The 27,558-nt window shown below is 52.4% G+C and overlaps 1 protein-coding gene across 2 annotated transcripts in view; it reads right to left on the bottom strand.

Annotated features, from left to right (window-relative positions):
- Positions 1–4,600: 4,600 nt before the first annotated feature.
- INPP5D (inositol polyphosphate-5-phosphatase D) overlaps positions 4,601–27,558 on the bottom strand; it is a 149,259-nt gene continuing 126,301 nt past the window's right edge. Inside the window, exons 19-27 of one of the 2 annotated variants that reach the window (XM_054477564.2) lie at positions 26,964–27,053; positions 24,942–25,055; positions 23,548–23,630; positions 19,619–19,706; positions 18,235–18,384; positions 16,690–16,786; positions 13,800–14,081; positions 7,784–8,375; positions 4,601–5,799 (exon numbers count right to left, since the gene is read on the bottom strand). In XM_054477564.2, the coding sequence (XP_054333539.1) occupies positions 5,797–5,799; positions 7,784–8,375; positions 13,800–14,081; positions 16,690–16,786; positions 18,235–18,384; positions 19,619–19,706; positions 23,548–23,630; positions 24,942–25,055; positions 26,964–27,053 (1,499 nt within the window). In that variant the 3' untranslated portion in view covers positions 4,601–5,796. The remainder of the gene's footprint in view (positions 5,800–7,783; positions 8,376–13,799; positions 14,082–16,689; positions 16,787–18,234; positions 18,385–19,618; positions 19,707–23,547; positions 23,631–24,941; positions 25,056–26,963; positions 27,054–27,558) is intronic. The other variant, XM_054477565.2, reaches the window with a different exon arrangement.

Genomic DNA, 27,558 nt, shown 5'->3' with positions numbered 1-27,558 from the left:
AGAAACGAAGGAGTCACCTTGAGAAGGGCTTGTAAACGGTAAAAACTGTGGGCTTGTAGCTGTCGAGGCTGTAGTGGGAACACGGAGAATTACGTTGTCTTTGTGAGAGCATCATGTTGATAACAGTGACATGTATTGAGTGCTTACCTGAAGCCAGGGCTATTTACATTAGCATGCCTTTTAATCCTCACAAGGCCACCCGGGTGTGGTGGCTCACGCCTGTAATCCCAGCACTTTGGGACGCTGAGGCGGGCAGATCACGAGGTCAGGAGATCGAGACCATCCTGGCTAACAAGGTGAAACCCCGTCTCTACTAAAAATACAAAAATTAGCCGGGCGTGGTGGCGGGCGCCTGTAGTCCCAGCTACTCGGGAGGCTGAGGCAGGAGAATGGCGTGAACCCGGGAGGCGGAGCTTGCAGTGAGCCGAGATTGTGCCACTGCACTCCAGCCTGGGCAACCAAGTGAGGATCCGTCTCAAAATAAATAAATAAAATAAAATTAAAAAAATTTAAAAAAAAATCCTCACAAGGCCTCCATGAGGTTGATGTTATTATCATCTCCTTTTTACAGATGGAGAAACCGAAGTTAAGTACTTAGCCATGGTCATATGGCCTGCCAGTCAGTGGCAGGTGGTAGAGCTGGGGGCTGAACCCAAGTGTTCTGACCCCAGAGTCCAAGATCCTCAGCACCAGTCTGGTTATCATTCTGAATACTAACACTAAATTATGAAACATTTCCCAGCTAACCCCGAAAGGAAATGCATCGCTGGGGGCTTTTGTCTGCATACCCCTTACCACCTGGCACTGTAACTGCTGGCCTGTGCACCGGCCTCTTCTGGAAGCTGGGCATGTTGCCTTCTTCTGCACAATGGTCACAGCCTGGCACATTTTTGACGTGTTTAAGCGTGTTAAGCTCCTGAGTCTGTGCTCTCAACTACTACCTAAACAGAGTGCTTTTTAAAAATAACAGAAGCAGGACAAACCATTTCTGGGGATGTACTCTAAATAAGTCCTGGAAATTCAATTTATAGCCCGTGCACTAAAACAGGATTCCACATGATGCAGAGGACGGCCTCTCCCGCCTGCACCTCCAGCCCTTCCTTCTTCCAAGGCCCTGCCAGGGCTGTGGGTTGGAGCGTCGCCACCTTTCAGCCACAGGAATTCAGCTCCTTCTGGAATCTAACTTTCACTTTTCTGCCTGGTCTGCAGGGCTTGGATGAAGGGGAAGCAAGGCAGGGATGGGTGGGGGGGGATGTTTAAATCTGAGGTGGTGCAAGTTCAGGGTGAGCACCGGAGAGCGAGTGTCGGTTACCTTTTGCACCCCCTGAGACTCGCTGGCCTTACCCTATTCTCGACCTTCCTAAATGCTGAGCGAGCACGTCATTGTGTGCTCCGGAGTCTCCAAGGCTCCCCATTCTCTGCAGAATGAAGCAGGACTGCAAGTCACTGACATGGTTAGGGAAGGAGGAAGAAAAAGCCGAAGGAGGGAGAGACAAGTCTCGCAGGGACAGGCCCATCCAGAACCACCGTGGGGCCCAAAGCTGCTTTGTGGTGACTGGATCTGCCTACATATCCCTGGTGGCCAGAAACACTGCCCAGCGCTGCCCCGTGAAGTGTTCCTATGCGTCCGCTGGGTCTGCTCCCATTGGCTCAGGTCATCTGAGCAGCTGTGCTCTGTGTAGCTAGAGAATCCACCTGCACCTCTGGCTTCTACTAGGCTTCCTGGCCTCAGCTAACCTCGCCTGTCCTTGACCTCAGCAAGCCCCTCCTTAGCCTCAGACAGCCCACCTGGCCTCCTCTAGTTCCTCCCGGCCTCAGTTATCCACACCATAGCCTGATCTAGCTCCCTGCTCTTCATGGCTTTTCACAGCCTTGACTTGCCCCCTGGATGGCCTGCCTTGTTTTTGTATTTGTGCTCTTGCCTTTACCTCCGCCTTGGACATTCCTGCATCCCCAAAGCTCTTCTCTTTGCTTCTTTTCCAGTGCTGTGCACGGTGCCCTCACTCACTGCCTTGTCTCGCAGGATGAGGGAACGGGATAACACTCAATGAACCCCTACAGCAGGGCCAGGAACCGAGCCAGGGGCTTTGCAGAGATGAGCTCAGTGAATCTTCGACAACCACACCAGGTAGCCTTCTTTCCATTGCACAGATGAGGAGACCGAGGCTCACAAAAGCTAAGAAACCTGTGCAAGATTATAGTTTTAGGAAATAAAAGACATTTAAGCCCCATTCTATCTGTTCCCATAGTCCAGGATCCCTCCCACCCATGGCCTCCCTCAATAGAAGCACTGACCCCCAAGGCCCAGTGCACCCCATCAACATGCCAAGTGCATGGAGGAAGAGCATGAGCTGGGTATGCCTGCTGTGAGATTAGTCACTGGTAAGCCTAGTGGTTCGATCTGCTGTGACCTGAGAGAGAACTCACCAGTGCAGGCCAGCCAGCCTGTCAGAAAATAACAAGAAATTAGATTGCCTATACCTAGACTCAACCTCCCAGTGCGTTCCTTGGGTGGTTCAGATTTCCCAAAATGGGACCTTTGTGGGTGGGAGTGTCTGTGGGGGTGAGACCACACATTTGCATTATAAAGGGTCTCTGTTGGAGTGAAGGCTGGGAGCTGAGTTTGCTGCCTTGCAGAAAGCTTCTGGGCCTTCCCATAGCTGGGTCTCCATGGAAATTTGTTTGCCAAGAGAAAGGAGCTATTTTAAGGACATGCAAAGATGAGAACCTGGTAGGCTGGAACTAGGGAAGGTAGCTGTGGGAGAGAGCTTTTCTGAATGACTCACTAATTTCTCTCCTATCCGGGTGGGGAAAATGGTGTGGAAAAAGAATGGAAATGAAGGAAGGAGGAGGAGCCCGTGGCTGACTCTGTCCCTGCAGGTGGCACGGGCTGCAGGCGCTGCCCTCCAGGCTGGCGGGGCGGGGGGTGGTGTGTGGAGGCGCTGGGAAGAGCGCTGCTAGAGACTGTCCATCATGAGGGTAACACCTTCCTGTCGGCACAAACTCTGCTGCTCTCAACAAGCCTTCACAACATCAAGCAGAGAAGGAAAAAATTACCTCTGAAAAGGAACAGTGACTGTAGCAGCATCTGCAATCTCAGAGGGTAGTGGAATTCATCCTAGGAATGGAGCACTTTGATGGGGAGAGCTGCCTAATTGACCTGCCTTCTTGGTTAGGGAGCCTGGTGGAGGTGAATTCCTTGGAGGTGAATTACGTAGGTGATAAGGAGGTGGGGATGTCTGGGTTCCCCCTCACCCTGCCAGAAGGGGGAAACTGGGTGTTTGGAATGCCTAGAATTGTCAGGAAAGGAGAGACAGGAGAGAGACCTGGTCAAGGTGGAACCCAGATGATCACGGCAACAAAGAGCCTAGGGAGAAAGCGGTCAGGGACCTCTCGGGGTGGGTGCAGGGTAGAGAGATGGAAAAGGCAAGGATGAAAATTCTTGCATTCCACAGCATTTCCTGTTCTGAGCACCAGGTGGGCCTCAGCTGTCCGACCACGTGCAATCAAAGCCAGGTCCTCACAGCAGCCCTGGGTGTGACTGTGGTGGGGGCACTGCGTTTGCTTGAGTGACTAGAACCCAGAGCAGGTGAGGGGGAGCATGACGTATGCCCCATACAGCTGCTCTCCTACCCATATCTCCTGGGAACCCACAGAAATGCTGGGGAGCGCCTAGACATCCATCCTAAGCAGGCATGGGGCCTCGGGCTTGACATTCTCCCTGTGGGTGAGCAGATGATGGCACTTGTGTAGCAGGCCAGCCCACCCCAGCAGCCAGTGGGTTCCCCAGGGACCATGGGCATCCATGCCTGGGTCCTCAGCTCTGGTGATGGGGCCTGGGAGACTAAAGAATGCCTGGGTGTCTCCAGCTCTCTCTCCACCGTGGCCCTTCGTCTGTTGAGTCAGAGGCTGGGGCCTGGGACTTAGGTCAGGTTCTACATGGACACCAGGCAGTGAGCCTGCAGGGTGGGGACACCTGAGTGGGGGTAGGGAGCCATGGTCCCAGCAGGCACTCAGTCCTGCCCCTGCTGGGCTCCACGTGCCACTGAGGCGTAGGAGTGAATGGTTTGCTTGGAGGCTGCCAAAGACACTGCTCCAGGCCCTGCCTGGAGCCCAGGCCTGGTGTCTGTGAGCAGAAGCAGAGGCCAGGCAGCCCAAGGTGGGGCAGAGGTGCCATGGAAGTGGCCCGCACTGTGCCTCTGGGCCGGGGGCTGCTCCCTGACCTGGGAACCCATGACCTGAGGAGTGTTGACATGTGTTTTTTGTCACTGCAGCTTAAGTGGTGAAAACTTATAAAAGCTGGGGGGAACTTGTGGGCTGCAGGACAGCAGGTTTGGAGGGGATGCTCGTGGCCTCTGGGTGGCCGCAGGGTGCTTGGAGTGCCAGGAAGATGTGTGGGTGGAAGGAAGGAGTGCGGTTTATTCCTGTTCCCGGTCCAGGACCAGCTTCAAACTGGCTCTATGGTGTCCCATCTGGTCGAGGCAACACCGTCCATCACCACCATGAACTCTTAACTGCCTCAGTTGTGCCCTGTGCAGGCCCTGCCATCTAGAAGGATATCTATGGCTCCGAATGTCAAGAAAAATGCCACACACGCAGCTGAGTGAGAAAGGCACAATTTATTGGTCACGCAGACTTCCATCGTGGGAATGTGGGGCACATACCCTTCTGCGTTCGCACACCGCTGGATTTAGCTCCCTACATTAATTCTGCTATGTTGAAAAAGCAACATAAGGAAAGACATCACGCATCTATTCTCCTAATAACCAAGGAAGCAGAGCTGAAAGCCACACAGATAGAAGAAAAGGCTGCACTATTTCAAGAGCCTGGAACCAAGAGGCCCACCCTCCCTGGCAGCCAGGCTGGAGAGCACGGCTTTCGGGAGCAACAGCAAAGACTCTTCTACCAGCACGATGGAATACGTGTTGGGGGGCTTGGCTTAACTGTCGCTGGTGATGGCTGCCCACCTCGAGGAGGGCACAGGGAACCTGGCACGGGCCTTGGCATCTCTAGCCCAGGCTGAGGCCAGATCTCTCCACTGGAGAGTAGGAGCTGATTTCCTGCTCCTTCCAACTAAAGAACTGAGAAGCCAGGTAGATCCCTGCTCTCAGCCCAGCGATGCCGGAACGCGTGGGACTTTAGCTAAAGCAGCTTGTGTCACTGAAGCTGGACAGAACGGGCTTCTTGTACCCTAAACAAGCTACCCAGACTCTTCAGCTCCTTAAGGCCGAGCCCTTGTCTCACTCCAGGAGGGCACTGGGCTTCTTAATGCTTTCACCCCTCCGAACACACACCGTTTTAAACTGGTGGGTTTGGGCACGTGGTTTTAGGTGGCTAGAGCCTCAGCTCTCGAGGTCATCCTGATATGACGAATGTTCGTAAAGCACTTAGCACAGCACTTGGCACATCGTGAGTGTTCGATCCATGTGGCCATTATTATTATTAATATTATTATTATTTATATCTCCACCCTCGAATCGGCGCTGCAGTTCCTTTCTTCAGAATGGCGCCCTCAACAAGGCACTGGGGTCCCAAGTACCAAGAGCGAGCTGGGGACCCAGACTGTTGGTTGGTTGCCCGTCTGATGTGCGTTTTTCTTCCAGCCTCAGCACTTGGTGCTAAGTCTCACAGGCGGTGAACTCTGTGGGCCACACAGAAGCTAGGCCCTTTCCTGAAAACACAAAGCCTTGCATAGGAAGCTGGGCAGGAGGAGCCAGCAGGAGGTCCCGGGAGAGGGTCCAGTGGCTTCACGCCGTTCCTCTGGGCTCCCGACTCACTGGCAGCTCACTGAGGGCTTCACTGTGGGACAAGAACAGAAGGGCTGTCAGGGCTCATTCTCACCAGGCCATGTTGAACTAAGTGGCCCGGGTCCCTACAAGCTGTGGGCTAGGCCAGGCTTCCTTTAACATGTAGCTGAGAAGAGCCAGCACTCACTGTTCTAAGTACTTTACCTACTTATTAAAAAAAATTGTTTTTTAGAAATGAGGTCTTACTCTGTTGCCTAGTCTGGAATGCAGTGGTGCAATCATAGCTCACTGCAGCCTTGAATTCTTGGGCTCCAGCTAGCCTCATGCCTCAGTCTCCCCAGTAGCTGGGACTACAGGTGCATAGCACCACACCCAGGTACGTACCATATATATATATAAAATATATACACATATGTAATATGTATAGTATATATATGAAATGATATTAATGGATATCAATGTAAATACATAAATATAAATATATAATTTCTATATAGATGATAATACATGGTAATAATACGTAATAGCCTACAATGCAATTCTCCTAAGTCTATGAGGTAGGTACTATTAACAGCCCCTTTTTACAGATGGGTAAACTGAGGCTCAAGGCACAGAGCCAGGAAGCGGGAGGGCTGGGATTCAAACCCAACATAGCCTGACTCTGCAGTCTGTTCTCTTTTTTGAGATGGATTCTCACTCTGTCGCCCAGGCTGGAGTGCAGTGTCGCGATCTCGGTTCACTGCAACCTCCGCCTCCTGGGTTCTAGCAATTCTCCTGTCTCGGCCTCCCGAGTAGTTGGGATTACAGGCGCACACCGCAATGCCCAGCTAATTTTTGTATTTTTAATAGAGACAGGGTTTCACCATATTGGTTAGGCTGGTCTCGAACTCCTGACCTCAGGTGATCCATCCACCTCGGCCTCCTAAAATGCTGGGATTACAGGCATGAGCCACCATGCCCGGCCTGGAGTCTGTTCTTAATCACTTTTAGTTTTGCTCAAAAAATTTTTTATTTTACATGAAGGAGAGGGAAAGCATGCTGAATTCTCCAAAATATTGGGAAATTTTCAAGTATGAATGCGACTTAATAATAACAATGAGGCTGCGTGCGGTGGCTCATGCCTGTAATCCCAGAACTTTGGGAGGCCCAGGCAGGCAGATCACCTGAGGTCAGGAGTTCAAGACCAGCCTGGCCAACATGGTGAAACCCCATCTCTACTAAAAATACAAAAATTAGCCAGGCGTGGTGGCAGGTGCCTGTAATCCCAGCCACTCGGGAGGCTGAGACAGGAGAATTGCTTGAACCCAGGAGGCGGAGGTTGCAGTGAGCTGAGATCACACCACTGGACTCTAGCCTGGGCAACAAAGAGTGAAACTCCGTTATTTATTTATTTATTTATTTATTTTGAGACGGAGTCTTGCTTTGTCACCAGGCTGGAGTGCAGTGGCACGATCTCGGCTCACCACAACCTCTGCCTCCCAGGTTCAAGCAATTCCCCTGCCTCAGCCTCCCAAGTAGCTGGGACTACAGGCGTGCACCACCATGCCCAGGTAATTTTTTGTATTTTAGTAGAGACGGGGTTTCACCATGTTGGCCAGGATGGTCTCGATCTCCTGACCTCGTGATCCACCGTGCCTGGCGAAACTCAGTTTCAAAAAAAATTTATAATAACAATGAGATATAAATGATTTAGGCTCCTTTTCTTTATGGAATCTTCTTCCTCTGGGCCTGACACTAGACTAAGAGTTTATCCACAGCCCAGCCTTTCTTCCTTTTAACAACTGCTGCAGAGGCAATGCAGGGTCAGGGATGTGTGGGACAGGCAGACCTGGGTTCAAATACTGACTCTCCCGTCTCATGGAGCAGTTCCCAGGACCATCACTTGCATGTGTGCACATGCATGCGTTCACACATGCACGCACATATGCATGCGTGCACACACACATGCGCACACACATATGCATAGGCGCACACATACGCACTCACGCATGCACACACACACAAATGCACACGAACCCACGTGTGGCGCAGCGCACCTGCATGGCAGTCCTGCCTACAGGCCCTGGTGGCCCCTCCTCCGGCCGGTGCTTGCCGTGATGCGGGAGCTCGGTGTTGTCGCGGTAGTCGCGGCCCTTGGAGTGCTGGAGGTGCAGCACCGCCGGGCTCTTGACTGGCAGCGGCGGCCGCGGCGTCGGGGTGGGCGGGGTCTGCTGGTTGATTTCCGATCTGGAAGGCTTGATGGGCCTCTTGGCCGGCACCGGGGCCTGGGAGCTGACCGGGGTCTTGGGCTTCCCTTGGCTCTTGTCCCCGCCGGCCGCCCTGCCCTCGGCAGAGGATGAGCACGTGAAGGAGCGCAGCCGGGGCGCGGGCACCTGCTTGCCGGGCCCCTCGCCGCGATCAGCCTCCTGGGCTTTGGTGAGCACGATGCTGGGCGACAAGATGCCGGGTTCCGGGCAGGGCGGGGGTTCCTTCCGCGGCATTTTGGGGGATTCCTGGTCCTTCCTGGGAGCAGGCTTAGGGAAGGAACTCAGGGACCCATACAGGGGGTTCTCAAACATCTCGGGCTTCGTCAGCGGCAGGTCCTCCTGAGGCAGCGTGTCCCCTGCGTTCTTCCCCAGGTCACTGGGCCTAGAGCCAGGGACAGAGCAGGGAAAACACATGTCCAGGGGAGAAGACATGGGAGCATGGCTGCTTAATGGCTCCGGGTCTTTCTTTGGGGTGATACAAATGTTTCTGAACTAGATAGAGATGTGTAACATTGCAAATGTACTGAATGGCACCAAATTGTTTTGCCTTGTTTTGTTTTAGATACAGAGTCTCGCTCTGTCGCCCAGGCTGGAGTGCAGTGGTGCGATCATGGCTAACTGCTGCCTCAACCTCTTGGGCTCAAGCAGTCCTTCCCCTCAGCCTCCCAAGTAGCTGAGACTACTTGGGAGTAGCTAGGAGTAGCTGGACATTGCTGGGAGTAGCAACGCCTCCAGGCCTGGCTAATTTTTTTGTTTTGTTTTATTTTGTAGAGATGGGGAGTCTCACTATATTGCCCAGGCTGGTCTTGAACTCTTGGCTTCAAGCAGTCCTTTCGCTTTGGCCTCCCAAAGTGCTGGGATTACAGGCATAAGCCACTGTGCCCAGCCTAGCAAACTGTTCATTTTGAAATGGTTAATTTCATGTTAAGTGAATTTCACCTCAAGTGAAAAAAAAAGGAAGAGGAAACAGTACTATGTTCACATACGTTGTCCTCAAAGACAGCCTCAGTTCTGGCCTGGGACCTTTTCCACTATAAAACCTGTTCACATCAGAGCATCTGTGAGCAAGGGGCATGGCACTGGAGGATTTGTAGGAGAAATGAAGCGAGAACTTACATGGCACCTCAGTATCAACCCCTCATCCTCATCAGATGAGCCTGCTCTCCACAGCCCCTTCCCACCTCCCCAGTCAACAGGCCTCCTTTCCTGGCTCCTCCCATCCCCACCCCCGAGCCTCTCCTCTGACTCCAGCAATTCTGCTCCGACCCGGCATGTGCATGACCGCTCAGGAAGGCGATCACACCTCCTGCTCAGGAACCACTTGTGCTACTTGAGTGTGAAAGCTCAAGAGGCTCCATCTATTAAACTCGTGTGTGAGATGCTTCCCCAGGCACAGCAACACAGCCACAAACAAGGACAGAATCTGAGCTGAGGGGGCCCGACATCCCGGTTAACACAGTGTCCTTCCCAGCCACATGAAGTCCTCTCCCTGGAAGCCTCTCCTAACTCAGAGTGGAAGAAACACATGGTGGCTGTGGTGCAAGTCAGAGGGAACTTGGACACTTGCGAGTACTGGGGAAACCAAGGCCAGTAGCTAGAAGAAAGGCCTGCTCAACTCATGGGCAGGGGAAGCTCCTGTGTTGTGACCCAAAGTAGGCAAGCGCTGCCTTTGCTTGTTTGTGTTCTGATTTATCACTGCTCTGACTGGAGGTGATTTCCTGCTGAGCAAACTATGAGAACAAGGAATGGGAACACATTTTACTTCCTGACCAGCAGCAGAATCTCCCAGGGGAGTGTTCTGGGTTCTGCTTTCTACAAAAAAGGAAGCTATCGTGAAGAAATTGTGGATCGCTGGGAACCCACTGAGCTGTTGAGGGTGTTGCACCTGTTGCTGATGGGATGTGCACTGAGAAGCTGCTCAGAGGCACTCAACAGTGACTCTTTGGGGAGCAGATGTGGGCTCAGGGGACAAAGGCGGGATGTCGTCCTCACACAGGTGCCGGTGAGATGCCATGGAGCTCCAAGGAGGCTGGCCTCAGGGACACACCAAAGGGAGCCTGACTGTGCACTTGGGGGTGTTGCCCATTAATTTTTGGAAACACCTTAGAGCAGGTACATACATAGAAATGCTAGGGCCTCAAACAAGGACTTTGGAAAGGCGCCCCTCCATGTGCAGCCCTCTTCTGACCCCCGTGTGGACCCTCAAAGGCCGTTGCTGTGAGTTAGCCAAGGGAAGAGGGCACAGGAGGGTGCAACTGGCATGGTCACGTTTTCAGATGAAGGAGCAAGAAGTCCTGACCTCTGACCACCCTCTCTCAGGGGCTGAGATGGGAGGAGGGGGCTGACTTCAGAGAACTGGGGGCAGGACCAGGAAGAGAGCCCTGTGTGCAAGCCCTTTTGTGATTCTAAAGCTCACTCCTCTGGGAAAAGAGCAGCGAGATAACGACCAGGGAAGCCTTCCCTCTAAGAGGAGGCTTCTGTTGCACTTAGAGAGGGGAAGCTTGGTGGGGGCGGGTGGGGAAGACTGGGGAAAACCATGAAAAACTCAAAAGTAAGTCTTACTCCCCTGACCAAAGGTAACAAGAAATTGACTCCTATAGCAGGCCACAGTTGTTGAATAAGGGAACCGATATCTAGGGGACGAGTTGATTCCTGCAGCAAATGACTGTACTTCTCAGATTCAGGAGATGAGTCTCATCTCTAAAGCAGCTAAGCACTGGCCAGGGACTGGGAAGAGTCCCCTTCCTAACTGCACAGCTTCAGTCTGAGGTCACCAGTTGTCCTTGCTTGCGCAGGACTGAAGGGTTTCCTGAGATGTGGGACTTTCAGTGCTAAAACTGGGACAGTACTTGGCAAACCGGGAAGGTCAGTCCCTGCACTTGGGTCTGGGTGATGGTGGGGAAACACTGATGGTGCTTGTAACACTCCCTTCCACAGCCTTTGCTCTGGCTGAGCCTGGGACCTGGAGCAGCGGAAAGGGATGAGGCAGGTGTGCGAGCTGCAGGGCTCCAGGCTCCAAGCGCCTCCTTAGTGAGCAGTGAGTTAGAAGTGCACCCTGCGGGCCCCTCGCCCGTGGATGGCAGCCTGTCTGCAGCTGTCACCATGGGGCTGTGGGGAACATGCTCCCACCAAGCTGTGTGCTCATTGTTACGCACCAAGATCCATTCGCTTTGGGAACTGAAAAGCATTCACTTACACAAATAATCACGCTCCTTTTTCTTTCTGGTTGCTTAGAGCTCCATTTCCTGGGGTCTCCAAAGAGGTGGCCACACGGGCACCTTGATACCCACTGAATAGTGCCTTTGTCCTCATATTTCCAGGGCAGGAAACTGAGGCTGTTTCTCCTCCCTCCAAGTTTCTTAGGGAATGACCAGGGTCTGACACCCTATCAACACACTCTGTACAGAGGTAAAGAGAGAGACAGCTGAGCTGAGCTTCAGGGCTATCCTGTCCTGTCCTTTCCTCTCTCTGTTCCTGACTTCCTCTCATCTATTTTTTTTTTTTGAGACGGAGTCTTGCTGTGTCACCCAGGCTAAAGTGCAGTGGCGTGACCTCAGCTCACTGCAACCTCCACCTCCCGGGTTCAAGCGATTCTCCTGTCTCAGAGACTCCTGAGTAGCTGGGATTACAGGTGTGGGCCACTACGCCTGGCTGATTTTTGTATTTTTAGTAGAGATGGGGTTTCACCGTGTTGGTCAGGCTGGTCTCAAACTCCTGACCTCAAGTGATCTGCCCACCTTGGCTTCCCAAAGTGCTGGGATTACAGGCATGAGCCACCACGCCTGGCCTAACTGTTTTTTAGAGCATATCTCGCACATCTTGAGAAATGAGACTGTCAACAGCTCCTCCATCCAGAGGAAGACCCTGCCAGATCAGGCCTGGGAAGGGTGGAGCTGGAGGACAGTGTGATGGAGAACACACCCGCTGCTGGCTCTGCCCTGTGTGGCGGACAGCACCCAACTCCTCATGGAAAAAAGATGAAGAAAAAACCAGTGTTAGAGGAAGAGAGGCTGAGAGTGAACCCCTGAGGTTATGATAAGCCAGCAAAGAGCCTCAAGGGAAGACAGTGCTCATGCTATTTTGCCCATCTTACATCGTTGTGCTCATGCTATTTTGCGCATCTTAAATCGTTGGTAATTGGGCCTGTACTTTCACGTCTGTCTGTCATCCTGCGGCTACTAGAAACATGTAGAGCTCCCCACTTGTATATCCACGAGGTGCCCATGGTTGGCTCTGCTCTGTTCCAGCAGCACCAGAGAGCGTCTGTGCCTTTGGGAAGTGCTGACCCCGTTCCTCAGCTGCCCGGCCCAGTCTCCTATCTGGCTTCCATTCTTCTGCCTGAATCAGTTCTAGACTCAGATCAGTTTTCTCCACTGTCCGGGGCTTCCCCAGTTTCAGGGCCAGGCCTCCTCTCTCTGCAGGCTGGCTGCCCTGCCTTTTATATCCCTAGTTCCAGTTTCTAACTAAGTGTCCCCCACAGGAGAGACTAGGAAGCTGCTTATAGAACAGGGAACCTCATGGTCGAGAAAAAAGAGGGGAACTGGAGGGTGCGAGCAGGCTCTACATGGAAACTCCCACCCTGTTCCATGGGGCCCTCTAGGGAGTGGGAGATGCCCAAAGGTTAACTAGTTCTAGAAAATTTTTTTTTCTTTTCTTTTGAGATGGAGTCTTGCTCTGTCACCCAGGCTGGAGTGCAGTGGCATGATCAGCTCACTGCAACCTCCGCCTCCCAGGTTCAAGCAATTCTCCTGCCTCAGCCTCCCGAGTAGCTGGGACTACAGGCGCATGCCAGAACATCTAGCTAATTTTTTGTATTTTTAGTAGAGATGGGGTTTTACTGTGTTAGCCAGGATGGTCTTGATCTCCTGACCTCGAGATCTGTCTGCCTCGGCCTCCCAAAGTGTTGGGATTACAGGTGTGAGACACCGCACCCGGCCTTTTTTTTTTTTTTTGAGATGGAGTCTCACTCTGTCACCCAGGCTGGGGTGCACTGGTGCAATCTTGGCTCACTGCAACCTCTGCCTCCTGGGCTCAAGCGATTCTCCTGCCTCAGCTAGGATTACAGGTGTGAGCCACTGTGCCCGGCTAATTTTTGTATTTTCAGTAGAGACGGGGTTTCACCACGTTGGCCAGGCTGGACTCGAACTCTTAACCTCAAGTGATCCACCCACCTCAGCCTCCCAAAGTGCTGGGATTACAGGTGTGAGCCACCGTGCCCCGCCGAAATTTGTTGTTTTTTGAGACGGAGTTTCACCCTTGTTGCCCAGGCTGGAGTAAAATGGCGTGATCTTGGCTCACCGCAACCTCTGCCTCCCAGGTTCAAGCGATTCTCCTGCCTCAGCCTCCTGAGTAGCTGGGATTACAGGCATGCACCACCACCCCAGGCTAATTTAGTATTTTTAGTAGAGACGGGGTTTTTCCATGTTGGTCAGGCTGGTCTCGAACTCTCTATCTCAGGTGATCCACCCGCCTTGGCTTCCCAAAGTGCTGGGATTACAGGCATGAGCCACCACGCCCGGCCTGAAACATGTTTTTTGATATGTATATAGTTTTTATAGGAGGTTCCTTTTCTTAGCAATATCTTTACAAATTTTTACCCTTTAAAAAGAAATCGAGTTGCACTAATAGGTTAGGACGTGGAAGACTCCACATACATGTCAGGGGCCTGCTGTGTTCAGGCCCCAGGGATAAGTCATGAGCCAAGTGGACACAGATTATGGACTTTATGAGGCTTCCGTTCTAGGGTGAAAGCCCAGGGCACTTTCATAAGGAGGGAGGGAGCCGTCTTAATGAAGAGGATGCTCACCTTAACTCCTGCGTCCTGGGGGGGAGACCCCGGTTTGCTGTTGAAGGTAAAAACTTCTTGGGTGATATGGGCGGCTGGCTGGGAGGTGTCGGAGGACTTTCTCCCCTGCAGGGCCCCAGGGGGGAGTCCTTGGGCAGCTGGTCGTAGCTCCAGGCTGTGGGCTGCTGGTCAGGGGACAAGGTCTGCTTCACGTGCAGGGGCATTGGTGACCCAAAGGGCCCCACTCCCATGTAGTTGGGGTTGATGATTTCGGTGATGCTGGAGCCACTGCACGGAGGGGCCCTGCAGGGAAGACATGGAGTCACATCTCAGGGGTCCCTTCCCTTCTCGGGGTCAGCACCAGCCCAAGGAAAGTGTCCTCTGATAACCCTGGGGCTCTCTCGGGCTCTCCTCAACTCCTTCACCTCTTGGGCAGTGATCCATTCATTCATTCATTCATTCATCTATCCATGCAACACTGTGGTTACTGAGGGCCTTGTAAGCACCCGGCCTCAGGCCGGGAGGAGGGAATATGGTTGTGAGCAAGGCAGCCATGGTCTGTTCTTATGGAACTCACTTTTGATGGGAGAGAAAAACAAGCTCAGTGGCACAGAGATATGGTATTGATGTAGTGCTGAAGTCTGAGAGTAGCAAGGGGCAGAGATGGGGACTAGTGAAGTGTTGGGACCAACTGGGCATTGGGTGACCCCAGGAGGCCCCATCTGAGGAGGTGGTCTTTTAGCTGAGATAAGAAGATAAGCAGATAAGAGAGAAAGAAGGGGAGAGTGTTCTCGGCAGTGGTAAGAGTACATGCAAAGGCTTCCAGGTGAGAGGGGCTTGGCCTCTTCCTGGACGGTCCGAAGGCTGGTGAGCAGGTGCAGAGGATGGAGTGAGAAGCTGGCAAGGCTGGCAGGGCAGAGAGATGGTGGGAGATGGCCTGGGTGGCAGGAAGGAGGGGATTTTCAGGGCAGACTCTGGCAGGGGTTCCTCTGGAACACATCAGCCCACACGTTTGTGTGTGCAGCATCAGCATAGAGACAGCCATGTGCATATTTAGAAAAATGAGTGTGAGGTCAAGGAGATCAAGGCTGGAGCCTGGAATAGGGGGTAATCAGCTTAAAGCTATGGAGGGGATGGCCCAGACCCGGGCGAGGTGGCCCCAACAGACACACTGCACGCTGCCACTGTGTCAGGCACCGGCCTCTTGAGAACTGAGTTCTGAGTGTATAGGCTGTCAGGGACACTCCACAGCTCCCATGTGCTCCACCAGCCTTGTTCCGAGCTGTACCTTGTTCCCATCCACCACTGCCTGCTTCAGAAATAAATGCTTGTTCTCATGCTAGTCAAAATGGAAAAGAATTTGTTTCCCTACACTGATCCTGATTCTGGAACCCAGTAGACACTTCAGAGCCAGGATGCATTGCTGATGGGATTATCATGGGAGGGAAAGAGGGAAAGGGGATGCTTGTGTGCCCACGGCTGTGAACATCGGAAGCTGGAAGTGGATCAGGGAGTGTGCTAGAGATGAGAATTCCTGTGTGCAGCGGGGGTGGCTGGGGTGAGGGCAAGGGTTGGTGGGGATGAGTTGTGGGGAAGGGAGGGAGGAGAGGAACAAGCTGTGTCTGCTGCTGGCATGGTTCTGCCTCCTCGGCTGGTGAGCTGGCAAAGAGACCAGAACTTGATTCTGGATCTCGGAGACCACATCAGTGAGTTAGGGCAGCCCTGCTACCAAGGACGTCTGTATTCTGGTAATACAGACTTTAACAACTGTACTATTCTCAGTTCAGTCTCTGCCAAAAGCAGCCAGTGTGCATTTTCCCCCAGTGATTTTTCTTGCTAGTGGATAGGGTGGGGTTTGATGGCCACAGATCCCATGATTGCTGGTGTCCTCTGTCCCACGGGAGACACAGCCACCATCTGTAGACTTGGAATCCCTCCATTCTCTCCGCAGTCACTTCTTCATGCACTAGGGCCGCAAGTTCCTAAGTCAGGGACTGCACTGAATTTGCCTTGATTTCTCTAGAACTGGACACATCATAGGGACTCAACAAATGTTAGCTGAGTCAAAGTGAACTTCCGTCACATTAGAGTTTCCCCGGCTTTGTCACAGTCACACCAACCTCCCCAGCAGTCAGCAGACTCGCAGAGGAGGCAGGAGAGCACCTCTCCTGGGCTGGAGCTTCTTTCTCCTGTGTCCTAGGTTTCTCTGTGCTTCAGTTCACCTTCTCACAGGCCCTGGGTCTGCAGAGCCACGCTAGTGTTTTGTTTTGTTTTTTTGAGACAAGGTCTTACTCTGTCGCCTAGGCTAGAGTGCAGTGACACAATCACAGCTCACTGCAGCCTCAGCCTTTTGGGCTGAAGCAATCCTTCCATCTCAGCCTCCTAAGTAGTTAGGACTAGTACACCCAGCTTATTATTATTATTATTATTTGAGACAGTCTCGCTCTGTCACCCAGGCTGGAGTACAGTGGCGAAATCTCAGCTCACTGCAATCTCTGCCTCCTGGGTTCAAGCAATTCTTGTGCCTCAGCCCCCCTGCGTAGCTGGGATTACAGGTGTGTGCCACCACGCCCAGCTAATTTTTGTATTTTTAGTAGAGATGGGGTTTCACCATGTTGGCCAGGCTGGTCTCAAACTCCTGACCTCAAGTGATCCACCCATCTTGGCCTCCCAAAGTGCTGGGATTACAGGCATGAACCACTGCACCTAGCCAACATCTTTTTTGTAGAGACAGGGTCTTGATATGTTGCTCAGGCTGGTCTCAAACTCCTAGGCTCAAATGATCCTCCAGCCTTGGCCTCCCAAAGTGCCACGATTACAGGCATGAACCATCACATCCGGCCAAACCATGCTAATTTGTCATGAGTCCCTGATATCCACCCCCCCGACACCCACCCCACGCCCACTTTACCTGCTGGTGGCTTCCCACTGCTTCGTGGGGTCGTGGCTGGTGAGGCTCTTCAGGGTCTTTGGCCCACTGGACTCATCACGCTCCGTCTTCACAAAGTCTGGAAGGAAAGGGCCGGGAAAGAGCATGTGAGGGCCCAGCTTCCAGAGCTTAGGCGAGGGACGGCAAAGGGGTTTCCATTTGCAGGCTGAAGCTGCACAGTGAATAGTGAGTACCTGGGGAGGTGAGTTAAGCAAGATTCTGAGGCCTCATAAGAGTTCAGTGATTGATTAGTTAAGCCTGCTGTGGATCCACAGAGAGGAGAGTTGGGATCCAGAGTTGTCGTTTCATGTGACATTTCCAACTTACTGGTCTTAGCAAGGAACAAATCAGGCAAGTATGTTTTGTCAGATTAAAATAAACAGGCCAGGTGCGGTGGCTCATGCCTGTAACCCCAGCACTTTGGGAGACCGAGGCAGGTGTGTCACTTGAGGTCAGAAGTTCCAAACTAGTTTGGTCAACGTGGTGAAACCCTGTCTCTACTAAAAATACAAAAATTAGCCAGTGGGGCACCTGTAATCCCAACTACTCAGGAAGCTGAGGCAGGAGAATTGCTTGAACCTGGGAGGCGGAGGTTGCAGTGATCCGAGATTGTGCCACTGCACTCTAGCCTGGGCTACAGAGTAAGACCCTGTCTCCAAAAAAAAAAAAAAAAAGAAAAGAAAAGAAAAAAAAGCTGGGTGCGGTGGTCATACCTGTAATCCCAGCACTTCGGGAGGCAGAGATGGGTGGATTACTGATTACTTGAGGTTAGGAGTTCCAGACCAGCCTGGTCAATGTGGTGAAACCCTGTCTCTACTAAAAATACAAAAATTAGCGGGGCGTGGTGATGGGTGCCTGTAGTCCCAGCTACTCTGGAGGCTAAGGCAGGAGAATCACTTGAACCCCAAAAGTGGAGGTTGCAGTGAGCTGAGATCGTGCCACTGCACTCCAGACTGGGCCACAGAGTGAGACTCTGTCTCAAAAAAAAAAAAAAAAAAAATCGGTTTAGAAGGTACAGAAACCTGGGCGGGCACCGTGAGGGCAGGGTTTAGGCACGTACGAGGGTCTGTTTGTATATGGGAGTGGGCACCATGTGGCCGTGTGGACAAGCAGAGGTCGCCCAAGAAATTCTAAATCTCAACTGCAGCTGTAGCTGTGGTCTTCCCCGGACAGCCTGGAAGGAGCCATTTAACAAGAGGTAGGTTCGCTTGGTACCCTGGGTCCTTCTTTTAGCAGAGGTGCTAATGGGGGAATGACAAGGCCTAAAGGTGGACAGGTGAGGTTCGGGGCCCTAAAAAATCCGCAGGGTCAGGGAGGGCAATCTGGGGGTGCTGGATGTTGGGTTCTGTTGGGAAATTTTTGAGTCGAGTGAGGGTTGGGCCAGATTGTCTGAGATCTTTTCCAGTGCTGGATTTCTGCTCTGAGGCCGCAGCAGAGAGAATATTCGACAGCTTTGCTGAGAGAAAGCACATTCCTGTCCCTAAGTGGAGGGCTGAAGAGGGCGCTGGGGAGGGGCTTGCTGCTTACCATAGAGCTTCTCCCTCGTCTTGCCCTGAGAGGTCTGCAGCTTGATCTCCCCCTGGAAGTGGCCTGTCAACTCCCCATGGTGGGTGAGAGGCGTGTAGATGGGCAGCTGCGTTTCTGTGGCCTCTAACCGAAGGGCAATGCAGCCTTCGCCTGCGGGGAAAGTGGGAGACAGCTGGGTGAAGACCCTGCCTTTTCATGGCGGAAACACCAAACTCTTGGCCGGAGAGTTGGCTCTGTCATCCAAAGACGGTCCTTTGAAACTATGGCCCTGGCAAGGGTTATTTAATAAATCCGTCAGAACAACACCGCAGTACTTTGGGGGCAAATGTCTTAAGTCTTAGAACAAAAGGTGGATTCATTGATGTAAAAAAAATTATATTGTAGAAAATGCAGCAGAAAGACAGAACTAAACACTCGTCTGATTGCTGTAGGGAATGAAAACTTCCCAAGATTTGATGCAGCGTAAGACACGGCAGAACAAAATTGGCGGGCAAGAGGACATGCAAGTTTAAAACTTGCACAGAGAAAAAACCTAAAATAAAAAGGAAACGGATTGGGAACAGTATCTGCAGCCAGCTCCCCAGGCAAGAGGGTACTCCGTCTGAACTCCACAAGGAACTCCTCAAAATCAAATCCCCAGCAGATGCATGAGCAGATAATACAAACAGACGTTTCACACGAAAAGAATTGCAGCTGGTTAATTTTAATAAATGGAAAATAGTTCCACTTTCCTAGCCATCAAAAATGCAAACTAAGGAATCACTAAGTTGCTCTTTCACAGACATGAAGTTAGTGTAGATAGGAAGGGAGAAAAATAACACCCAATGCACCGGGCGCGGTGGCTCACGCCTGTAATCCCAGCACTTTGGGAGGCCGAGGCGGGCTGATCACTTGAGGTCAGGAGTTCAAGACCAGCCTGGCCAACATGGTGAAACCCCCTCTCTACGAAAAATTACAAAAATTAGCCAGAGATGGTGGTGCATGCCTGTAATCCCAGCTACTCAGGACGCTGAGGCAGGAGAAGCTCTTGAGTCTGGGAAGCGGAGGTTGCAGTGAGCCAAGATCGTGCCACTGCACTCTGGCCTCCAAAAACAAAAAACAAAACCACCCAATGCCAGCAAGGATCTGGGGAAGCCTATCCGTGGTGAGGTCAGCCATCAAAAATGCAAACTAAGGAATCACTAAGTTGCTCTTTCACAGACATGAAGTTAGTGGGGAGGGAAAGATGACTTAGTGGTGACGGTCCCACTAGCAGCCCTGGGATGAGGAAAGGAGAGGCAGGAGCCTATGACCGGCAGTGCCAGGTAGGCTCTCCCTGAAGGCAATGCTACATCAGAGGCCGCCAGCTCACAGGCAGGTGTGGCACTTGCCCACAGACCCTTACCATAGGATTCGTCGCTGTCAGAGGACTTGATGCTGATGAGGATGTGCTGGTCTAGCAGGTACTCAGGGTCAGAGATAATGGGCTTCAGCTGCAGAGAGAAGGGCACAGGACTGGAGTTGGCGGGCAAGGGACAGGTGAGGGGACAGGTGGGTGGACAGGTGGATGAGGATGATGAAAGGTGTTCTTAGTAATCAGATCCAAATCTCTGCTGTCCATACCCAAGAGAGCAGGTGGGGTAGAGCTTTCACATACACCCTGTCTAGCAAGGTGGGGGTTAGCTTCCTTCCCTGTTCCCCTCACCTCCACACTGCACCCCAGGCATCCTGAACTGAGCTGGCTCCCAGGTCCCAGCAAGAAGGCCTGACCCCACATGGGCCCATCCATTGCCCCCGTTCCTTCCCATCCCTGGGCCAGGGTCGTGGAGGAAAAGGCAGGCTGGCGGGGAAGTGGGGCCAGGCACCAGTTCTGGAATGACCCATACACTCCACCCTGCACCAGCCTCCCCCCACAGAGCATAGACCTTCTCCTTGGCCCCCTCCAGGACTGTGGCTGCATCCCAGCCCTGCCCCTATCTGGCTTGCCCCTATCTAGGGAGGATGCAGCCTCTGTGTCCATCCTGGCAGAGCCCCCAGCTGGGCCTGGAGTGTCCTACAGATTGTTGGGGGTGTGGCTCAGCGAATGACAGACACAGGCTCCCACATTCTATCTGCGAGCAAGTTTCCAGAGCCGGGGAGTGCCAGCTCCCCCAGAGGCCCTGCTGGCCTGGCTGGCGGCAGGGGGTGCTGCTAACAGGCTTTGCACAGCGCTGGCCAGTGGGGGCTGTGTACGGGCAAGTGCAAGGAGGAGCGTCACACGCACACTAGCTCCTCATCCGCTACGAGTTATGACTTTTTCAGATGTGGGGCTGTTCCTCACGATGACTCCCATATAGAAGGGCCAAACAAAAAGGTGATACTTTGTTCTAGGTGATTCCCTCCCTTCCTTTCCAGACACCAAAAGGCTCCTGGTACAGGGCTCTGGGCACCATGCTGCCCAACAGGGCAGACTCACTATATCTCCATTCAGAAAGTTCCAGGCCGGGCACAGTGGCTCACGCCTATAATCACAGCACTTTGGGAGGCCAAGGCGGGTGGATCACTTGAGGTCAGGAGTTCAAGACCAGCCTGGCCAACGTGGTGAAACCCCGTCTCTACTAAAAAATACAAAAATTAGCGAGGCGTGGTGGCATGTGCCTGTCATCCCAGCTACTTGGGAGGCTGAGGCAGGAGAATCGCTTGAACCCGGGAGGCGGAGGTTGCAGTGAGCCAAGATGGCACCACTGCACTCCAGCCTGGGCAACAGAGTGAGACTCAGCCTCAAAAAAAAAAAGCTCCAGAACAGATGACTGGAAATTGCAGTGGAGCTCTGGGTACTCCAGGGTTCTACGGCTGCACCCATCATCACTTGGCTCCTGGCACGAGGTGATGTCTGGCTCTAAGTTAGACCCAGGGCCAGAGCTGGGGGCCTCAGACGCAGGAGGAAGACCCGGTCCTCCCTGGGATGCAGTGGAAGTGGGTGACAGACATCTGAACAACAAATGTCTCTGTGCGACACCACCACCCTGGCAGGGGGTGGCAGGGAGGAGAACTATCTAGGGGGCCACAGCAGGGATTTACAGGGTGAACAGAGGAGGCCGCCAGGCAACAGGGGTGGGGCGGGGGGTCAGGGAGCAGCAGACAGTGAAGGCCCCTGCAGTCCTGTGGGAACAGCAGATGAGGCTGCTTGCCCCAGTGGGCAACAGGGAGTCGAATGAATAAAGAGGGGGACGCCAGCATCAGAGAGGCATTCCAGAAAGATCCATCAGCGTTCAGGATGCCTCAGCAAGAGGCAGGAGACAGAAGGAGTGGACCCCCTGGGAGGGGGCAGGGGGACGGAGGGAGGGGACAGAGGCAAGAGGAACAGCAGGACTTGGTGGCTGTGAGGATGTGGGGAGTGGAGGAAGACAGGGGCCCTAGGGGTCCCTGAGCTGGACCAGGGGGTGAACGTGTTGTGGAATGGGGTGCTGCTCTCTTTTCCACCTTCACCAAAGGAGGAAACTACTGTTCAGGCCCTGCCTGGAAGCAGACAGGGAGGAGGAGCAGGAGAACGGGCTTGGGCTGGGTGAGGCAGAAATGTCTTCTTGGAGCCCAGAGCCCCCACAACTCAGGGGCCTGAAGACAGCCCCAGAACAGGGACTTCTGACAGCTCTTCTGGGGCCTCAGTGGGAGACCCCAGTCAGAGCCATGTGAGCTGGCCGCAGCCTCTGAGTAATTTGGAATTGTGCCACAGCTGGGGGAATCTGGAGTTCAGGCATCAGCCTCTGCTCCTGAGATGACGCGGCCTTTTTACATGGCCTGAGAGTTGGTTCCAATCAAAGGTTAATGCCAATGTGTGTCCAGCCCCCTGAAACCTGCCAACATCCTACCCCAGTCTCAGGAGAGAATGGGTCCCTCCGCCTGCTTAAGACTGTCCTTTTAAAACTCACTGCGAGTGTCACCTCTGAGGGATCTCTGAGGGGAGCCCCCAAGACGCCCCACCTCCTGTGATGGATCTGCCTGGCCTGGGACTCCCCTTCGTGCCACCCCTCCCTCATGGTGTGAGAAAGAAACTCCACTTCCCACCCAGCGTGAACAACTAATGAGCTCATAACAAGCTTGTACTCGAGGACACCCAACACCTCCACTGTCCATTTAGCACCACAAAAGCAGTTTCAGTAGGAAAACAAACGAACAAAAAAAGAGACAGGGTCTCACTGCGTCACCCAGGCTGGAGTGCAGTGGCATGATCATAGCTTACTGCAGCCTGGATCTCCTAGGCTCAGGTTATCCTCCCGCCTCAGCCTCCAGAGCAGCTAGGACTACAGGCACGCGCCACCATGTCTGGCTAATTAAAAAAAAAAAATGTTTTAGGCTGGGTGCGGTGGCTCATACCTCTAATCACTTTGGGAGGCTGAGACCAGTGGATCACTTGAGGTCAGGAGTTTGAAACCAGCGTGGCTAACATGAGGAACCCCATCTCTACTAAGATACAAAAATTAGCTGGGTGTGGTGGTGCACTTTTGTAGTCCAAGCTACTCAGGAGGGTGAGGCAGGAGAATCGCTTGAACTTGGAGGTTGAGGTTGCAGTGAGCCGAGATCACGCCACTGCACTCCAGCCTGGGCAACAGAGTAAGACTCTGTCTCAAAAAAGAAAAAAAATTTTTTTTTGGTAGAGATGGGGTGTCACTATGTTTCCCAGGCTGGTCTTGAACTTCTGGGCTGAAGCAATCCCCCTGCCTTGGCTTCCTAGGTGCTGGGATTATATGTGTGAGCCACCACACCAGGCCAGAAAACCATTTTTTCTATAGCAAAGAAGGATGTGTTCCCACTAAGGTTTGGTTGAGTGTTTCCAATTCCACCCTCTGCTCTTGCAGGGCCACAGACGTGTCAAGTACTTCGTGTGTTCACAAGTGTATGATTAGTAGCCAACGGACCCCTCTCTATGCCTCTTTGGACCCGATTCTATGAACCAGCACTGAATAGGAAAACAAGCGTCAAAGCGGGGATCGGGGTCTTGGGGTTGCGTCCTAGGTGTGTTACCGCAGCCATGAGGCCATGAGCAAACAGCGCTTGGCCCTGCACCTGAGTTTCCTTCTTTGCAAAACCACGTGGTTGGACGAGCTGACCTCTAGATCCCTTCTGTGATCCTTTAGGGGAACTGAAACCATTATGAGGCCACATACCCACTGCTGCAAAGTGTGTTATGAACCACCTTGAGTGAGAGCTTGCTCCTAGAGTGGGTCTCTTTCTGCATCTGGTCTATGAGATTCCTGCTTCCTCAGGTCAGGCCTGGCCATAGCTCTGCCACTGGCTGGTACTAGTGGCCTAGTAAATGCAAATCTTCCTCTGGGGAATGCCTTGCTCTAGAATTACCTTTGGAAGAGTCTCACCAAACTTCACCACCAGCTCCCCCTCACTTCCTTCTTCATTTTCTCCTTCCTGACTCTTGACGAAACCTGTTGGAGGACAAAAAGGCTGGTTTTCAGAAAACAGAGCAAGAACCAGACAGAAAAGACTCCCTGGGTCACCCCACCCAGACCTAGGAAGATGTGCTCTCTCCTTTTTTTTTTTTTAATCTCGGGGCCTCAGCATCATTTAGGAGTCAGGCCCGCCGGGGATTCTGTTTTTGTGCAGGGATTGGTCATTTGCCAACACGGTCTAATTATTTTTAGGAAAATCAAAGAGATTCCTCCTCCTTTTCAGTTCCTCTTTGCAACAAACCAGGCAACAAAGAAATCATCACATCACAGGCAAAAAGATTAGGAAACTTGACAGCTCGTCCCACGCCACTCAAGATAGCAGCCTTTTGAAATTCTAATTTAAGCTTCCTAATATGCTGTTTCCATAGAAATGTATGCAAGTGTCTTGATAGTTTATTAAAAACACCCGCACAAAAATCCTCATCATTTTTTGAACCGCTTTGACCCTGCTAGGTGAACTGGGGCTTGGGGACTCAGTGGCAAAGGCCGCTCTAGCACCAGGCCTGGGCCCACCTCAGTTGGAGAAGGAGGCAGGGACCAGAGGGGCAGAATTGGCAGCACACGCTTCTTCCTGATTTCTGGAAGCATCCCAGCCAGGCCCTCACAAAATGCTCTTTTGTGGAGGTGATGCCCCCTTTTCCTCCGCTGACCACTATGCAGACCATCTCAGCGAAGATGGCTGGACACACGCAGCTCTTCCATAGCCATGAAACAGCTTTAGACAATATGCCTAGAAATGTCACCCGGAAAGGGTGTTTCCTAAACACAGTTTGTGCTAAATGCTGCTGGCTCAGGGGAGCCTGTCCATCTCCCACTTGCTTTCGGACGCTGCAGACCCCCCGAGAAAGACGCTGTGATCTCCAATGAGCAAGAGGGGCCAGGGCGACAACAGGCAGCTGCTGCTCAGGCCCTCACACCAGCTCTTTGAGGTCTGGACCTGGGCCCAACACTCTCTGGTTGAGTCAGAGCCCCAGCTTTCAGGGAACCTCGAGTGGGTCACAGTCTGCCCTGAGGGCCAGGGATTGGACCCTGCTTGCCACCTACAAGGGACTGAGGGGTCAGTACATTCATGGCCACCCCTGCCCCTAGGGCTGCACAGGCCACAGGGGGACCCCTCACAGTAACTGAGTGTCCCCTTGAGTCATCCACCTGCAGCCCCACTTCTCTGATCTGCTTCGTGAGTCCTTTCCAGGGAGAGGAGATATGGGGCAAAGTGCCAAGTATGAAAGGCGTTTATAAGAAGGCTCCGGGCAGTTCCGCCCAGAAGGTGGCTCAGCAGCCACTTACTCTCCAAGCAGCTCGAGTGGAACTCCAGGTAGAATTTGGTCTGGGACTTGGTCTTCAATGTGGCGTAGCACCTGAGAAACTCAATCTGTCCTTGGCTGTCGACAGTCCCGGGACCTGGAACAGGGGAGAACACGGATTCAGTTCCACAATGTGCCTGGAGATGGAGCATTTCAAATTAGTTCTCATGCCACATACTGAGCTCCTTCTCAGGGTCCCAGGAAGGTGGGAGTCTAGTGGGAGGAGAACTAAAGCTACAGCGAAATCCAGCACCCAGCCAAGCATCCTCAACCTCTCTGATGCATCGTGAGCTGGCCAGGGCAGACAGCGGGGCAGAAAGATGCAGAGTCCCAGGAGTCCGGACCTCATTTCATCTCTGTCACTAAAGCTGTGTGACCTCAGGCAATACCCCCACAATTTCAGGCTCCCAGCTAGTTCCAGCAAAAAGACTTTGTACAATGGCTCGGTTGCTCAATACCCAAATCAATGCTGTTTCTGAGTTCAGATAATCAGGGCTAGCAGCTCTTTCTCCCTTAGGCACAGTTATCCCCACTCCTTACTCTGGACTCCATAAGCTCATTTGTACAGAGTTAACTTGCCTGCAACTGTATTAATTTAGATGATGCTTTTGCAAGCATCCTTAAGCTGCTTTTAAACAAGTGTTCTGTCCTTTCATAGAAATTTTGAGCCACAGAACAGAGACTTGTTCGGAGACCATGAACAAACCTTTCCTTCCTCCATCCCTCACATCCTTCCTTCTTTCCTTTCTCTTTCTAAACCTCACAGTGCCCAGTCCAGGCTTAGCTTAGGTAGATGTCCTGTCAATGCTCAATCCCCGTGATCAGTGTTTTCCAGCATCTGCTGCGTACTGAGCCCCCGTGGAGGGAAGCCCAGCCCGACACAGAGGATGCCCTACCCCGGAATAGAGGAGGAGATGGCAAGGGCAACCCCTTCAAAGCTGCAGGAGCTCAGAGAAAGGAGAGATGGGTGGAAGTCAGGGAAGAGGTCCAGCCTAAGGTCTAGGAAGATTCTAGAAAGGCACAGTGGCCAGACTTAGGAAGGAGACACGATGGTGGGTCAAGGCTTAGGTGGAGGAGGGAGGTCACATTTCCGGGGCCATGGATGTTAGATACAATAGGATGGAGAAAAGCACCCCAGGAAGACAGTGCTCTGGCCTCACGTGTGTCCCCCAGGGCATGAAGGACACAGAGCAAGATGGTCTTTCCTTGTATTTGGGTCCCCTATGCTTGGTCTTCCTAAAGGAGCCCGGTGACCACTGGGCTGACCACAGAAGCAGAGACTGGGGCGAGACATCATGGCTCCCTGGTCACCTAGGCCAAGGGCTGGATGGGCACATTACAGAGAACACCTGGCCCAGCTGGGACGAGGGTGGCCTGGCAACCAGGGCTGAGCTGGATTATTTGAAAAATTACCTGCAAATCTAAATATTATTTACTGTGGTGTTTCCCAAAACTCAGTCATCTGCATCCCATCTTAACGATTTTTACCATCTCTGCCTACCACGCACCTGTGCTACTCTTTACTTAACATTTTCTCTAAATAGACTCACTTTTTAAAATTAAGTGTAGCTGAATAAGGTATATCACAATACTAAATGGAAAAGCAACGGTGCTTGCCTTAAACAGAAGACATAAATTTAAAACATGTTAAAATAAAGGCATTACTAATAAATGTTTATTCATGTCCCCCGCCTCCTCCTCCCACCCCACCCGGAGAATTGTCTTCCTTGTCTTCAGACCACTCCTTGGTAAACACTGATTTACCCACATTTTCAGACTAAAATTGAGGCTCAAAATGCTGACATACTTGCCAAGCAGAGCAAGTAAATTCTCTGGACGGAAATTGTGCTGTGGCTGGGACATGAAGAAACTGACTGATACTGTGGACTTGCCTGGGAAAATGAGCCTTCCTCTAATGCAGACCACTGACTGTCACCCGAAGACAAGCTCCCAACACTCCTTGTCATTGAGGAAAACAGAGAAACAGACACCGTCCTTTGCTTACCGTTCTTGGAGACAAACTGGGAAGTGACCCCTGCCTCAAATGTGGCAAAGACAGGGCTGTGGTCACTCGTCATGATGTCGCTGGTACTGCCTGCAGGGGAGGGAAGGCATTTTTAAACAGGGAAGGAGAAGCCCTTCCGGTCAGGCCAAGGATGGCAACCCTAAAGCAGAAAGAAACTTTAGTTATGGAGCCCTCCAGAAGTGCGAAGGTTTTGCACCTGTTGTCCTGTTGTCCTTCCACAGCAATGCTTAAAAGGGTTCAGTGGAAGACAGTGTGGACACTGCCTCCTCCACGGACAAAAGAAGCCTGTGCTCATTTTTCCTAAAGACCTATGACTTTTTGAATTGATTAGGGAGTGTGGACCATGGAGATTTTTCTGGTCTAATCATTTTGTTTATTTATGTATTTACTTATTTTTGAGACAGAGTCTTGCTCTGTTGCCCAGGCTGGAGTGCAGTGGTGCGATCTCGGCTTACTGCAACCTCCACCTCCCAGGCTCAAGCAATTCTCATGCCTCAGCCACCCAAGTAGCTGGGGTTACAGGTGCGTGCCACCACGCCCAGCTAATCTTTATGTATTTTGTAGAGATGAGGTT

The sequence above is a fragment of the Pongo pygmaeus genome, chromosome 11, assembly GCF_028885625.2.
Source record: "Pongo pygmaeus isolate AG05252 chromosome 11, NHGRI_mPonPyg2-v2.0_pri, whole genome shotgun sequence".
NCBI classification, from domain to species: domain Eukaryota; kingdom Metazoa; phylum Chordata; class Mammalia; order Primates; family Hominidae; genus Pongo; species Pongo pygmaeus.
Note: the sequence above shows the minus strand (reverse complement) of the source record. Positions and strands in the feature narration are given on the sequence as shown.